The following is a 12,219-nucleotide window of genomic DNA, read 5'->3' on the forward strand; positions in this document are numbered from 1 at the left end:
TGAGCAACTTCTAGGCTGGTAACTATAACACCTATACAGAACTTGAATGAATGATTGTGTGAATGAATATATGTATGTATGTGTGTGTGTGTGTGAATGAATATATGTGTGTGTGTGTGTGTGTGTGTGTGTGTGTGTGTGTGTGTGTGTGTGTGTGTGTGTGTGTGTGTGTGTGTGTGTAAGGAATAAGTAGTGATAGGAATAAGTAGTCAAACAACGTTGTTTACTTTTATCTTTTGCTTTATCATTATATTTACAATAAATGTGGCATCTTTGCCTTATCCCTCTTAATAAGATCCTGCAGGTTTTTATTCTATCGGTAGAACAAATTCTTCAGTCTCCTGCCTCTGTTTGGTGCTCAGAATACATTCCTGGTCAGCCTCCGGAGGTGGGACCCGCCTGCGCCCAGCCTTGTAGCAGCTCGCCCATTGGCCGTCTCCTGTGCTCGTTGCCCGACTGCTCGGTAGTTTGCCCCTTTGGTTTTATCCACGTACTGGTTTATTTACCACCCCCTCCTGGGGAGAATCAGACCAGTTTCCCCCACACACACACCCCTCACCCCTGGCTGGGTGCAATTAGGAGTGAGTCCAGAGCTGGGAAACAAGGCCAGGCGCTGCTGAACGGTAGTCGTGAGTGGATGCACCGCTGTGGATAATAATGCCCGTCTCCGTAGGGTGAGCGCTGTTAAAACCAGCATGGCAGCAGTCCGGGCCCCGCAGCGCTTGCAATCTGAAGTAGACACAAGGCACATCACAACAGACTGGCCTTTTGATGCTGAAAGGCAAATGTTATAAACGGGAGCAAGGACAAGGCAACATGCCTGATGCTTCTGGATACAAACATGGCTTGTTACTGCTTTCAGTAGGTGACATGGACCAAAAGAATATGTAGTCAGTGGAAGCGTTACGGGATTTGGAACTCTTGTGACTTTATTACAAGTCTCTTGCTATTTGGTCCTTTACTAAAATCCCCACCTCCTAAAGTCATGTTATTTCGTGAGAGTCATAGAGATGTCAGGCAGGAAGGGGCCTTGTGAGTTCATAAGAATAAGAAAGAACTGCCATACTGGACACCAATGGTCCATCTAGCCCAGTAGCCTGTCTTCCGACAGTGGCCAATGCCAGGTGTTTCAAAGGGAATGAACAGAACGGGGCAATTATCCAGTGATCCAATCCCTATTGTGCAGTGCAGGTTTAGGGGCACCCAGAGCATGGGGTTGCGTCCCTGAGCATCCTGGCTAATAGCCATTGATGGACCTGTCCTACAGGAACTTACCTAATTCTCTTTTGAACCCTGTTATAGTTTTGGCTTTCACAACGTCCTCTGGCAAGGAGTTCCACAGGTTGACTGTGTATTGGGTGAAGAAATACTTCCTTTTATTTGTTTTAAAACTGCTGCCTATTCATTTCATTTGGTGACCCCTAGTTCTTGTGTTATGAGAAGGAATAAACAACACTTCCTTATTTACTTTCTCCAACCCAGTCATGATTTTATAGACCTCCATTGTATCCCCCGTTAGTCATCTCTTTTCCAAGCTAAAAAGTACCAGTCTTGACTGCCACTGCACATTGAGTGGATGTTGAGGGACAGGGTTCATCCCTCCCCACTCTCCAGTCCCCCACGTTTAGCATTTCAGCGCTGCCGAGAAGTTTCCCATTCAGCAGAGCTGACCGGTCCCCACCTCTGGCGTCCTCCAGCTGCGTCAGCTCTGCCAGCTCCTGCATGGGGCCTGAGTCGCTGGCCTGCTGGGACGGGGCGGCTCTGGCAGGGAAATCATGACGGCTGCCGAACGAGCGCACGTAGCGAGCAATATTCTTTATCTGCCATATCAACAGCGCCGCCACCATCACTGACCCCACCACCGGCACCACCGCCACGGCAATACGGCTGGACCAAGATCCAGGCTCTGCAACCAACGACAGGAATTGCGGCATTAGCGGGAGAATTGGTCAAACCCAGCCGAAAACTTCCAGCCTCTCCACCGTGCTCAGCGTTCCACGCCGGCACACGCAAAAGGGATTTTCTGATTCAAGACACTCCACAGTCCCCAGCTAATCGTGGGTTTGCCAATTTTCCTGGGGCTCCGAGGTGCTACCGTAACACACCATGACTGGGGTGCTAGGCACCATATACTTTAGGTTAAGGTTCACTTGATAGCTGGTTTATAAGGTGTTCATACATGGTGAATATATGGTCTTGGCATGCTAAAGACACATGTAATGAGTGTGCTTGTCTACACAGGGCCTCTCAGGAAATCTAATCTGACTTTTAAAGTGAATTAGTTAAACAGCATTAAACCCCTGAGTGGATGCTCTCCTTCAAGATTAAAGCAGCCTGAATTCAATTTAGCTTAATTCACTTCCAAAGTGAATCAAATTCCGGCCACTTCAATTCTAAATAAGAGTGTCCACACAGGGGGGGGTCAATGCGGTTTAGCGAATCCACTTTAAATTCAGGGCAAGTCTATACTACAAAATTAACTTGACCTAAGTTACGTCGACATACAGCAGGGCAGTAATTAAATTGCTTTTCCATGTCCACACTACGCCCCTTGTGTCAGCGGCTCATGTCCTCACCATGCCAGTGTGGGGCATTGTGAGACAGCGTCTGAAAGGCAGCAACAGGCGATGTCATTAGCACCCCGGCATCGATCTAACTGCATCCACCCAAGCACTACGCCTCGCGCGGAGCTGGAGTTATTCCGTCGGTTCAGCGGGCGAGTTCCACGGGTGGGAGTTGCCTTTCAGTGTAGACACTGACAGAGTTAGGGTGACGTAAGCTGCCTTAGGTCCACCTAACGCTGTAGTGTAGACCAGAGCCTGCACTTCGACGTGATTTGGATTAATTTTCCTGAGTGGCCCTGTGTAGACAAACCCTGCAGCCACCATTCAACCCTTTCTTAAATTACTTCTCCATGGAACCTCAATATAAAGTGTCACCCAAGAAATCAAGTCGTAGTTGGGCATGGACGTGGGGTTGAGAGCCAAGCGGTCAGTACCTGGAGCTTCTGCCCCACCCACTCTGCTCCATCGGCCAGTTAGGAGCCGAGCAGGACAATCTGCCGAGGACCCGGGCAGCAGCCAGAATTAGTTGAAGATCCCAGCAGTTGGGCAGCCCATTCCCAGCCCTAAAAAAAGAAGAACAGGAGTACTTGTGGCACCTTAGAGACTAACAAATTTATTAGAGCATAAGCTTTCGTGGGCTACAGCCCACTTCTTCGGATGCATATAAGAAGTGGGCTGTAGTCCACGAAAGCTTATGCTCTAATAAATTTGTTAGTCTCTAAGGTGCCACAAGTACTCCTGTTCTTCTTTTTGCGGATACAGACTAACACGGCTGCTACTCTGAAACCATTCCCAGCCCTGTTACTCACCCGCAGCTGCCGTCCCGCTGCTGACCAGGGCCACCTGGGAGACCGGAGCTGAGGTTGGCGCAGACTCTGGAATGAGACAACGCAGAGGCGGTTGCAGCGAGCGGATGCAGAGTCCCAGGAGGTCAGAGGAGAGGGGTCCCATCCCCTCCAATCCCTTAAAATCTGCCCCCCGCTCCAATGCCACTGCGCAGAGTCAGAGCAGGGTGGGGCCGAGAGGGAGCATCTGGCCCAGCCCCCGGTGCTGAGCCCAGACCAATAACCCTAGATCCGCCCTGGCAGGGGGTTTGTCTGACCTGTTCTTAAAAACCTCCAGCGACAGGGATTCCCCAACCTCCCTTGGAAGCCTGTTCCAGAGCTTCACCAGCCCTAGAGTGAAAAACCTTTTCCTCCTGCAGAACCGAAACCTCCCTTGCTGCAGTTTATCATAGAAGATCAGGGTTGGAAGAGACCTCAGGAGGTTCTAGTCCAACCCCCTGCTCAAAGCAGGACCAATCCCCAACTAAATCATCCCAGCCAGGGCTTTGTCAAGCCGGGCCTTAAAAACCTCTAAGGATGGAGATTCCACCACCTCCCTAGGTAACCCATTCCAGTGCTTCACCACGCTCCTATTAGGAAATAGTGTTTCCTAATATCCAACCTAGACCTCCCCCACTGCAATTTGAGACCATTGCTCCTTGTTCTGTCTTCTGGTACCACTGAGAACAGCCGAGCTCCATCCTCTTTGGAACCCCCTTCAGGTAGTTGAAGGCAGCTATCAAATCCCCCCTCACTCTTCTCTTCTGCAGACTAAATAACCCCAGTTCCTTAGCCTGTCCTTGTAAGTCATGTGCCCCAGCCCCCTAATCATTTTTGTTGCCCTCCGCTGGACTCTCTCCAATTTGTCCACATCCCTTCTGTAGTGGGGTCCCAAAACTGGACGCAATACTCCAGGTGTGGCCTCACCAGTGTCGAATAGAGGGGAATAATCACTTCCCTCAATCTGCTGGCAATGCTCCTACTAATGCAGCCCAATATGCCGTTGGCCTTCTTCACAACAAGGGCACACTGTTGACTCATATCCAGCTTCTCGTCCACTGTAATCCCCAGGTCCTTTTCTGCAGAACAGCCGCTTAGCCAGTCAGTCCCCAGCCTGTAGCGGTGCCTGGGATTCTTCCATCCTAAGTGGAGGACTCTGCACTCGTCCTTGTTGAACCTTATCAGATTTCTTTTGGCCCAATCCTCCAATTTGTCTAGGTCCCGCTGTATCCGATCCCTACCCTCCAGCGTATCTACCTCTCCTCCCAGCTTAGTGTCATCTGCAAACTTGCTGAGGGTGCAAGTCTTCCCATCCTCCAGATCATTAATGAAGATGTTGAACAAAACCGGCCCCAGGACCCAGGGCCGTCCTTAGGTATACGCAACATATGCAGCTGTGTAGGGCACCTGAAAATTTGGGGCACCCCTGGATCTAAGTGTCCACCTTCCGGGCTTTCCTATCCCTGTTCTGACCCTTCCTGCAGGCTCCCACAGCTGGCTGCTGCAGCCTGGTGAGTCTTCCTCGGGAGGGGATCTAGTAGTTAAAAGTGAAAAAGCCTCCAGCCTGCCAGACCCGTTAGCACAGCATTGAAACGGTTAAAGAGCCATTCAAGGGGCAATGAAGCCATTTAACAGGCATTTGCCAAACCCCAGGTATCTACTGTCAGTTTCTGAACAAACAGTTGTGCATCACCCTAATATTTACTCAGAACATGTCAGTCTACAGGACCTTAGTTTAAAATTTGCTTTAAAATATTTCATTAGTGAGTTGGTGAAGATTATAAAATCACATCTCTAAAAAATCCTTGCATAGATTGTTAGATGCACTATCCTCTTTAGCCTTAAATGCTTGGCTCTTCAGACATATGGTTTTTTAAGTCAATTCTTCAAAAGACCACCCTTATCTAAATACACATTTTAATTTTAATTACTATAGTAAAAAAAACCCTGCTTCCAAAGTCTTCCTGTCCTTTCTGTTCATACCTTTCTCCCTTCACCCTCCTGTTGAAGGGAGCCCTTAAAGGGACAACACCCCTTTCCTTCCAGATAGCTGGACAAAGAGTTTCCCTTTCTTTACTTTGGACTATCTGATGAACTAGTTTTAAGCAAAATCAGTACCTTAGTAAGATGTCAAATCCTTTGTTATGCCTAAAATCTTTGGAAACATATTTTTTAAAGTTGGTGAAATTTCATAAACATGTGTATTGTTATGGAGATCACACACAGTAAATGAGTGTTCCCTTCTCCTAAATGCAACGAACATTGTTCTGAACACACTAAACCTCTGTGACTGATTCATTTAAAATAATGTCTGTTTCAGTGAGTTAAAGATGTAGTCATCTGGGATGATGACTTTATGAAGGCTTAAGAGTACATTTAAAACATAAAATCAGCTTAGAAGTACTGATTAAGAAAATGTAAAACAGAGAAGAGCTGCATCATGGATTCCATAATATTGAATGTTGTATTCAGCAAGACAGCTGACTCGCCCTTACTACAAAGTTTTTGCAAATAAATGTCTGACAAACTTCAGGGCATATCAAAAAACCTGTGACGACATTTTTTATTCCCAAGTTTAGTGCTTTTAATTAGGTACATTCTGCACATCCATTCTGCGTGAGGGAGAGGGTACAGGGGTCTCTGCGGGGATCTGTGACTCTCTGCCACTGTGAGGTGGGCTGGGCGTCTTGTTATCCTTTGCTGTCTCGTCCCTCCCCCCGGCCAGGCTGTGAGCTCAGGCTGCTGTCAGGCATAGGGGCACCAGTTTAATAATACTGCGTAGGGCCCCATAAATCCTAAGGACGGCTCTGCCAGGATCGACCCTTGGGGCACTCCGCTTAATACCGGCTGCCAACTAGACATGGAGCCGTTGATCACTACCCGTTGAGCCCAACGATCGAGCCAGCTTTCTATCCACCTTATAGTCCATTCATCCAGCCCATACTTCTTTAACTTGCTGGCAAGAATACTGTGGGAGACCGTATCAAAAGCTTTGCTAAAGTCAAGGTATATCACATCCACTGCTTAAACCCATTACTGCTTGTCCTAGCTTGAGTGGGACTGAGAACAATTGATCCCCGTCCTCTTTATAACAGCCCTGAACATATCTGCAGACTGTTCTCAGGTCCCACCTCAGTCTGCTTTTCTCAAGACTAAACATGCCCAGGGTTTTTAACCTTCCCTCCTAGGTCAGGTTTTCTAAACCTTTCATCATTTTTGTTGCTCTTCTCTGGATTCTCTCCAATTTGTCCACAACTTTCCTAAAGTGTCACACCCAGAACTGGACTCAGTCCTCCAGCTCAGACCTGACCAGTTCCCAGGAGAGCAGGACAATGACCTCCCGTGTCTTACATACAACAGTCCTGTAATACAGCCCAGAATAATATCAAACTTTTTAGCAACTGCATCACACCGGGGGCTGCTATTCAATTTGTGGCCTGCCCTAACCCCCACCTCCTTTGCAGCTGTGCACGCCCCAGGCCGGTTATTCCCCAGTTCAGAGCTAGGCATTGGATTTTCCCTTCCTAAGGAACGCACTTTGCACTTGTCTCTACTACATTTCATCTGGCTGAACTCAGCCCAGTTCTCCAATTTGTCCAGGTAGCTTGAATTCTCCCCCCCTCTCTCTGTGGAAAGTGGAGCCTTCCTCTGTCCCGCAGCTGGAACTCCCCATGCAGCCCCGGCCGGGACCCCGCGGTGACGTTATCGGATTAAAATATGATCATGTCGATCATTGTTGCAACCACTGTTATATATTTGCAACAAATCTTGCACAAAGGTTGCCAAGTGAGGCGTCTATGGAAAGGTTATGATGTGCTGAATATGATTATGCTATCTGTTTGTATTTGACATCATGAGCATCGGCTCTGTACCTGGATTTCAAATGTTTGCTCCTGGGGTAATGCCCACAAGGTAGTTAGCCAGCACATCTGGGAGGCGGCTATTCAACTTGTGTGGCCCATCGACAGAACATTTCACTCACAATGGAAGACGCCCACCTACCCTGCAGGGACTTTCCTGTGAATGTGCTGTCTGAGATATAGCTAATGGCTTCTACTGGGACTAAACAGAATCATGCATGGACATGTGACTTGCCCATGTGACTTCAAACGCCATCTTGTCACCTGTGATTTTCCACTAGCTGTGCTGAGGGCTTTGTTTGAAACAACGAGTTTCCTGCCACATTGTAGAAGCTAAAAGGCCCTGGAAACATCTAATGGGAACATTCTAACCAATGGACTAAGGACCTTCCAATGATTTTGAAGCAGCCAGAGACTTGATTTAAGCCAGCAGTCTATTCCATCACTGCTACAAGCCTGAACCAAGAACTATGCAATTGTTGTATGTGATTCCTTTAACCGATTTTAACTCTCACCTTTTTACTTTCTTTTTATAAATAAACCTTTAGATTTTAGATACTAAAGGATTGGCATCAGCGTGATTTTGGGGTAAGATCTGAGTTGTATATTGACCTGGGTGTGTGGCTGCGCCTTTGGGATCAGAAGAATCTTTTAGGTGTCACCAAACTCCTTGTTGTTTTTGTGGATACAGACTAACACGGCTACCCCCTGATACTTTTACTTAATGAAATTGGTTTTAAAGAACCACTCATCTCTAAGTTGAGTGTTTTTGGTGGTGATACAAGGACTGGAACGACTAAGGAAACTGCTGTTCTGACTTCATGTTAGCCAGTGGGGTGAAACAGGAGTTTGCTTTTGTTGCTGGTTTGGTATATCTCATGGGAGAATAACCTCCAGTTTTGGGGTGTGGCTGCCCAAAAGGATTAAAATTCAAAACGATCTGGACAAACGGGAGAAATGGTCTGAAGTCAATAGGATGAAATTCAATAAGGACAAATGCAAAGTGCTCCACTTGGGAAGGACCAATCAGTTGCACACATGGGAAATGACGGCCTAGGACGGAGTACTACGGAAAGGGATCTGGGGGTCCTAGTGGATCACAAGCTAAATATGAGTCAACAGTGTAACGCTGTTGCAAAAAAAGCAAACATGATTCTGGGGTGTATTAGCAGGAGTGTTGTAAGCAAGACGCGAGAAGTAATTCTTCCGCTCTACTCCGCGCTGTCAGGGGCGTTTCTCGGGGCTGTGATACAGGCACGGGAGGGCAGGAACCCAAAGACATCAGCCAAGGGGCACCACTGGCTGCAGACTGGGATCCCGCTATGCACAACAACGCTCCATGTTACACCTCAAAGGGGTGGAGGAAACTAGGCTCAGGTGGTTCACGTGTTCACAGAGAACAAACATGTCAGTCTCTCTCTACCAGAGCGGCAGCACAGCCTGTGAGAAGGAGCAGTGGCCTAGGCCTCAGGGGGCCTGGGTTTGATTCACTGACCTGCTGTGTAACCTTTGGTAAGTCACTTCCCTGCCCCATGCCTCAGTTTCCCCCCTCAGACATTTTGTCTATTTCTTAGGGGCAGGGACTGATTCATTCTGTGTCTGGGCAGCACCCGGCCCGACGGGGCCCCGATTTCAGTGACTGTCTGGGCCACGCCCAGTAAAACATAGACAAATGAAAGAAATGGCTGAACTGTCCCCAGGACGTGCCAGGAACTTGTAACCGAGAGAGCAAACCTGGTTGAGGGGTTTGAAAGTCCGACCCCTACCAGAGCCTGAGGTCGGAGCTGGAGCTGATCTCTGTTTAGCTGTCAGTGGGCGTGACTTGGGCAGTTTCTTATTTTCCATGTTTTCTCTGTGCTGCTAGGACTAAATGTGCTTTGCAGCAGTTGGTTGGTACCTGGTGTCCATTGTCGCAGCCCCGGAGAAAAGGAAAGCTCAGGTGCTTAGGATGACCAGATAGCAAGTGTGCAAAATCGGGACAGGGAGTGGGGGGTAATAGGCACCTATATAAGACAAAGGCAAAGCCCTGAATATCGGGACTGTCCCTATAAAATCAGGACATCTGGTCACCCTACGGGTGCTGGACCACGCTCAGATGTGCTGGGAAACTCACAGTGATGTTCAAACCCAAAACCAAACCCCCAGGCTGGAGGGAGCCAGACGCAGGCCTCCACCTGTGAGAGGGGGCGGCTGGGAAGCTGGAAACCTGACATCCGGGCCCTCCAGAGGCCAAGGGGAAATCCATGGTGCAGTTACCCTGAAATTGTGACCCACGGCACTTACCTGTTACAATCAGACGGATGAAAACCAGACACTTGTTTTTGTTCATCTCAGATTCAATCTTATACACCCCTGCAATGGCTTTGCTGGCGTTCGTCACGGTGAGCCATCTGTTGGACATGGAGATGTGCCCGGCGAAGGAGCTGTTGAGTGGGTTTGATTTCCCTGGACGGATGACGGCTATCAGTACCCAGGTCCCAGCCAAGGCATCGTACCAGGAGAGCTGGGCAAAGCGCTCCGTGAGGTTAAGGGGCTGTTGCGCGTCGCCACCCTCGGGCACAGACAGAGGGATGTCCTGTTGACATTGGCTGGGGCCTGTGAGAAGAAATCAACATTTCAGGCCGGCTTTGGTGAAGCCTGGAAGAAGTCAGACCCAGATCTGGCGGGGGAGGGAGGGATACGTTACGGGGAGCGCTTCAGCTATAAGGCGTAGACCCTGCAAATGCTGAAGCGGGTGTAGCATCACCCTCAGCTCGCTGCTCGAGGGAGCGTCTACATGGCAATACGAGCCCTGCCACGCCGAATCGCAGGGTGGGTCTACACAGCAACCGGACACCCCCGGGTGCCCCATGCCAGCCGACTCCAACTCGTGGGGCTCGGGCTGTGGGGCTGTAAAATGGCTGGGTAGATTTGCACTCCCACAAATGGGGAGGGTCTCAGAGCCCAGGCACCAGCCTGAGCCCCCAACGTTTACACGTCTGTCTTTAGCGCCCCCTCCTCCCCCCGCAAGCCCGAGTCAGCTGAGCCGGCCTCGGTGCTGCGGGGGAGGGGAGGGGGGCTTGGTAGTGTAGACACCCCTGAGTGTGTGCGGAATCAGAGCCAAAAATCACTAAACTGAACCAAGATCCCGGGCAGGGTCTGTGCAGTGCCCGGCACAATGAGGGCCTGGGTCTCCACACACACATCCCACATGCACTGTGTTCCACACACCCCTCTTCCCTCTCCAAATGGCCTCCCGGCGCATCCCCTCCCCCACCCCTCCGTTTCCCTTCTGGCCTCTCACTTTCGGGGAACCCAGCCCGGCACAGAGCTCCCCGGGCGGCACTTACGGGTGTCCGGTACGGCTTGCCCAGCGCACCGGAGTAAGACGACGACTTTAAAGGCGATGCTTGCAAAGGCAAAGAGATGGGTTTGGTTTTTACCCCTCGTGGCACTGTATCCCGCCATGATGAATTCTGAGTCTCGCGCCCACATGGTCATCTGGGCACCCCCTAAGCAGGCCCGCCCCTTGACCCTGCCTCCTCCTGCGCAAAGTGTATCAATCCGGACGCTGGACATTCCGCAAAATTCCTGCAGGGCCCCCCAGTGAAAAAAAAAGCCTTTCAAACAATCCAGACGGCACCGCGAGTGGGATGGCGAGAAATCGATCCGTTACACGTCTGCATTTGTACGTCCTATGCCAAGGAACACCCTCAAACACGTTTAAAAGAGGGCAATCTTCGTCGCTGTGTTATTTTGAAGAAATAGTTTTTATCCCCCATTCCTCCAGCGCTCTGTGTCAGTCGCTGTGCGCCTCTCTGCCTCACGCAGGCGCCAGGCCGGCAAAGCACGTTAGCGGGTGCTTTGTTTTAAGCATCTCAGTCGTCCCCTGGGAGCAGGGACCCCATGAAACACAAGAGGTCTCGTTTTTCTGTGATTCTGCAGGAGAGACTGAATATGGCCGCTGCAGTTTTAGACCCGCCCTGCGAGAGTTATGGCGTCTCAGCGCCTCGGCGTGTCTAACAGCGACTGTCCGAGAGATCACTTGTTTTCTACTAGGCGCCTAGCAGGAAAGCCACAAACTGTCGTTCCTACGCAGGCTGTATATCATTCTTCCGGGGCTCGGTGTTTTAAACCCGCCTGTGCCCTTTGAATGCCTTGTTATGCATTTGAAACCTATTTCAGCCCAAATAAAGGGTGACATCCTCCCCCCACTAAGTCCTCCAGTGTCAAACAGCAAGCGTGGGCGTCTTACCTCCTGAAAAGCAAGTTTCCTCCACATCTTTCCTTCCCCAGGGCTGCTGGCGATTCCCCCTGGTAGAGAGACCCACCGATAGAGCAAAAATTGAGCAGGCAGGAAAAGCAGACCGGAGGTGGCCACTTCCTTGTGACAATGTCAGAGCAAAAGCGAGTAGGCGTTGCTTTTCCCACGCCACCCCTCCAGCCCCGCACGGCCAAGTTTCACTTCTCAGTTTTACGGAAGCAACAGCTGCAGCCTTGGGCCTGGCGTTTGTCACCTGTGCAAAAAAAACATAATTAAAAGCCTCTCCCCTGAGGATTCGCGTCTCAGGAGGTTCCCCTGCCAAAATCGCCAGGTTGGCTTAGAAATTGGGAGCTGAACGGGAAACGCCAGGGGCTCTGTCTTTGCCTTTGGGACTTTGAGCCGTGTGGCCTGTTCCCTGCCCCGAGGGCCAGGAGCTTCAATATTTTGTTTTCGATGGAACTTCCTTGAACCCGGGCGCCGTGGTCAAGAGGCAAAGAGCAGAGCAGGCCTGGGGTGTGAGGCCGTGAACGGGATCTTGGGGCAATGGGAGGGAGTCAGCGGGGCCCACGGGCAATGGGGAGGGGGCAGGGAGACAGCGGTGGTCAGGGGGGAAGGGGGGACTGGGGAGGCAGCAGGGGCCAGGGGTGGGGGCAGTGGGGGGCCAGGGCAGCAGCAGGGACCAGGGGCAATATGGGTATGGGGGGGCTGGGGAATCAGCGGAGTTGGGG

At 50.4% G+C, this 12,219-nt stretch overlaps 1 protein-coding gene across 3 annotated transcripts; it reads right to left on the reverse strand.

The window, feature by feature from the left end:
- Positions 1-222: 222 nt before the first annotated feature.
- Positions 223-11,476, reverse strand: LOC101930984 (uncharacterized). Of its 3 annotated transcripts, none has more exons than XM_042856167.2 (5): positions 10,578-11,476; positions 9,532-9,843; positions 3,374-3,439; positions 1,682-1,906; positions 223-729 (listed from the first exon to the last, which is right to left on the reverse strand). In XM_042856167.2, exons 1-5 carry the CDS (start codon positions 10,804-10,806, stop codon positions 503-505), a joined length of 1,059 nt encoding a protein of 352 aa, XP_042712101.2. In that variant the 5' UTR covers positions 10,807-11,476; the 3' UTR covers positions 223-502. The 3 variants fall into 3 exon arrangements, with proteins under 3 accessions (XP_042712101.2, XP_065426886.1, XP_008174044.3); XM_065570814.1 differs by having other exon boundaries at positions 223-774; XM_008175822.4 differs by having other exon boundaries at positions 1,672-1,906.
- Positions 11,477-12,219: the final 743 nt, after the last annotated feature.

Source organism: Chrysemys picta, chromosome 17 (genome assembly GCF_011386835.1).
Source record: "Chrysemys picta bellii isolate R12L10 chromosome 17, ASM1138683v2, whole genome shotgun sequence".
Taxonomy (NCBI): Eukaryota; Metazoa; Chordata; order Testudines; family Emydidae; genus Chrysemys; species Chrysemys picta.

Excerpts from the sequence above, each read along its gene's own strand:
- LOC101930984 (XM_065570814.1), bottom strand. The coding sequence starts at position 10,806 with ATGTCCAGCGTCCGGATTGATACACTTTGCGCAGGAGGAGGCAGGGTC. Across the intron at positions 3,440-9,531 it reads CATCCGTCTGATTGTAACAG|AGTCTGCGCCAACCTCAGCT; the intron begins GTAAGTGCCGTG and ends GTCTCATTCCAG. Across the intron at positions 775-1,681 it reads GCAGCTGGAGGACGCCAGAG|CATCAAAAGGCCAGTCTGTT; the intron begins GTGGGGACCGGT and ends TTTGCCTTTCAG.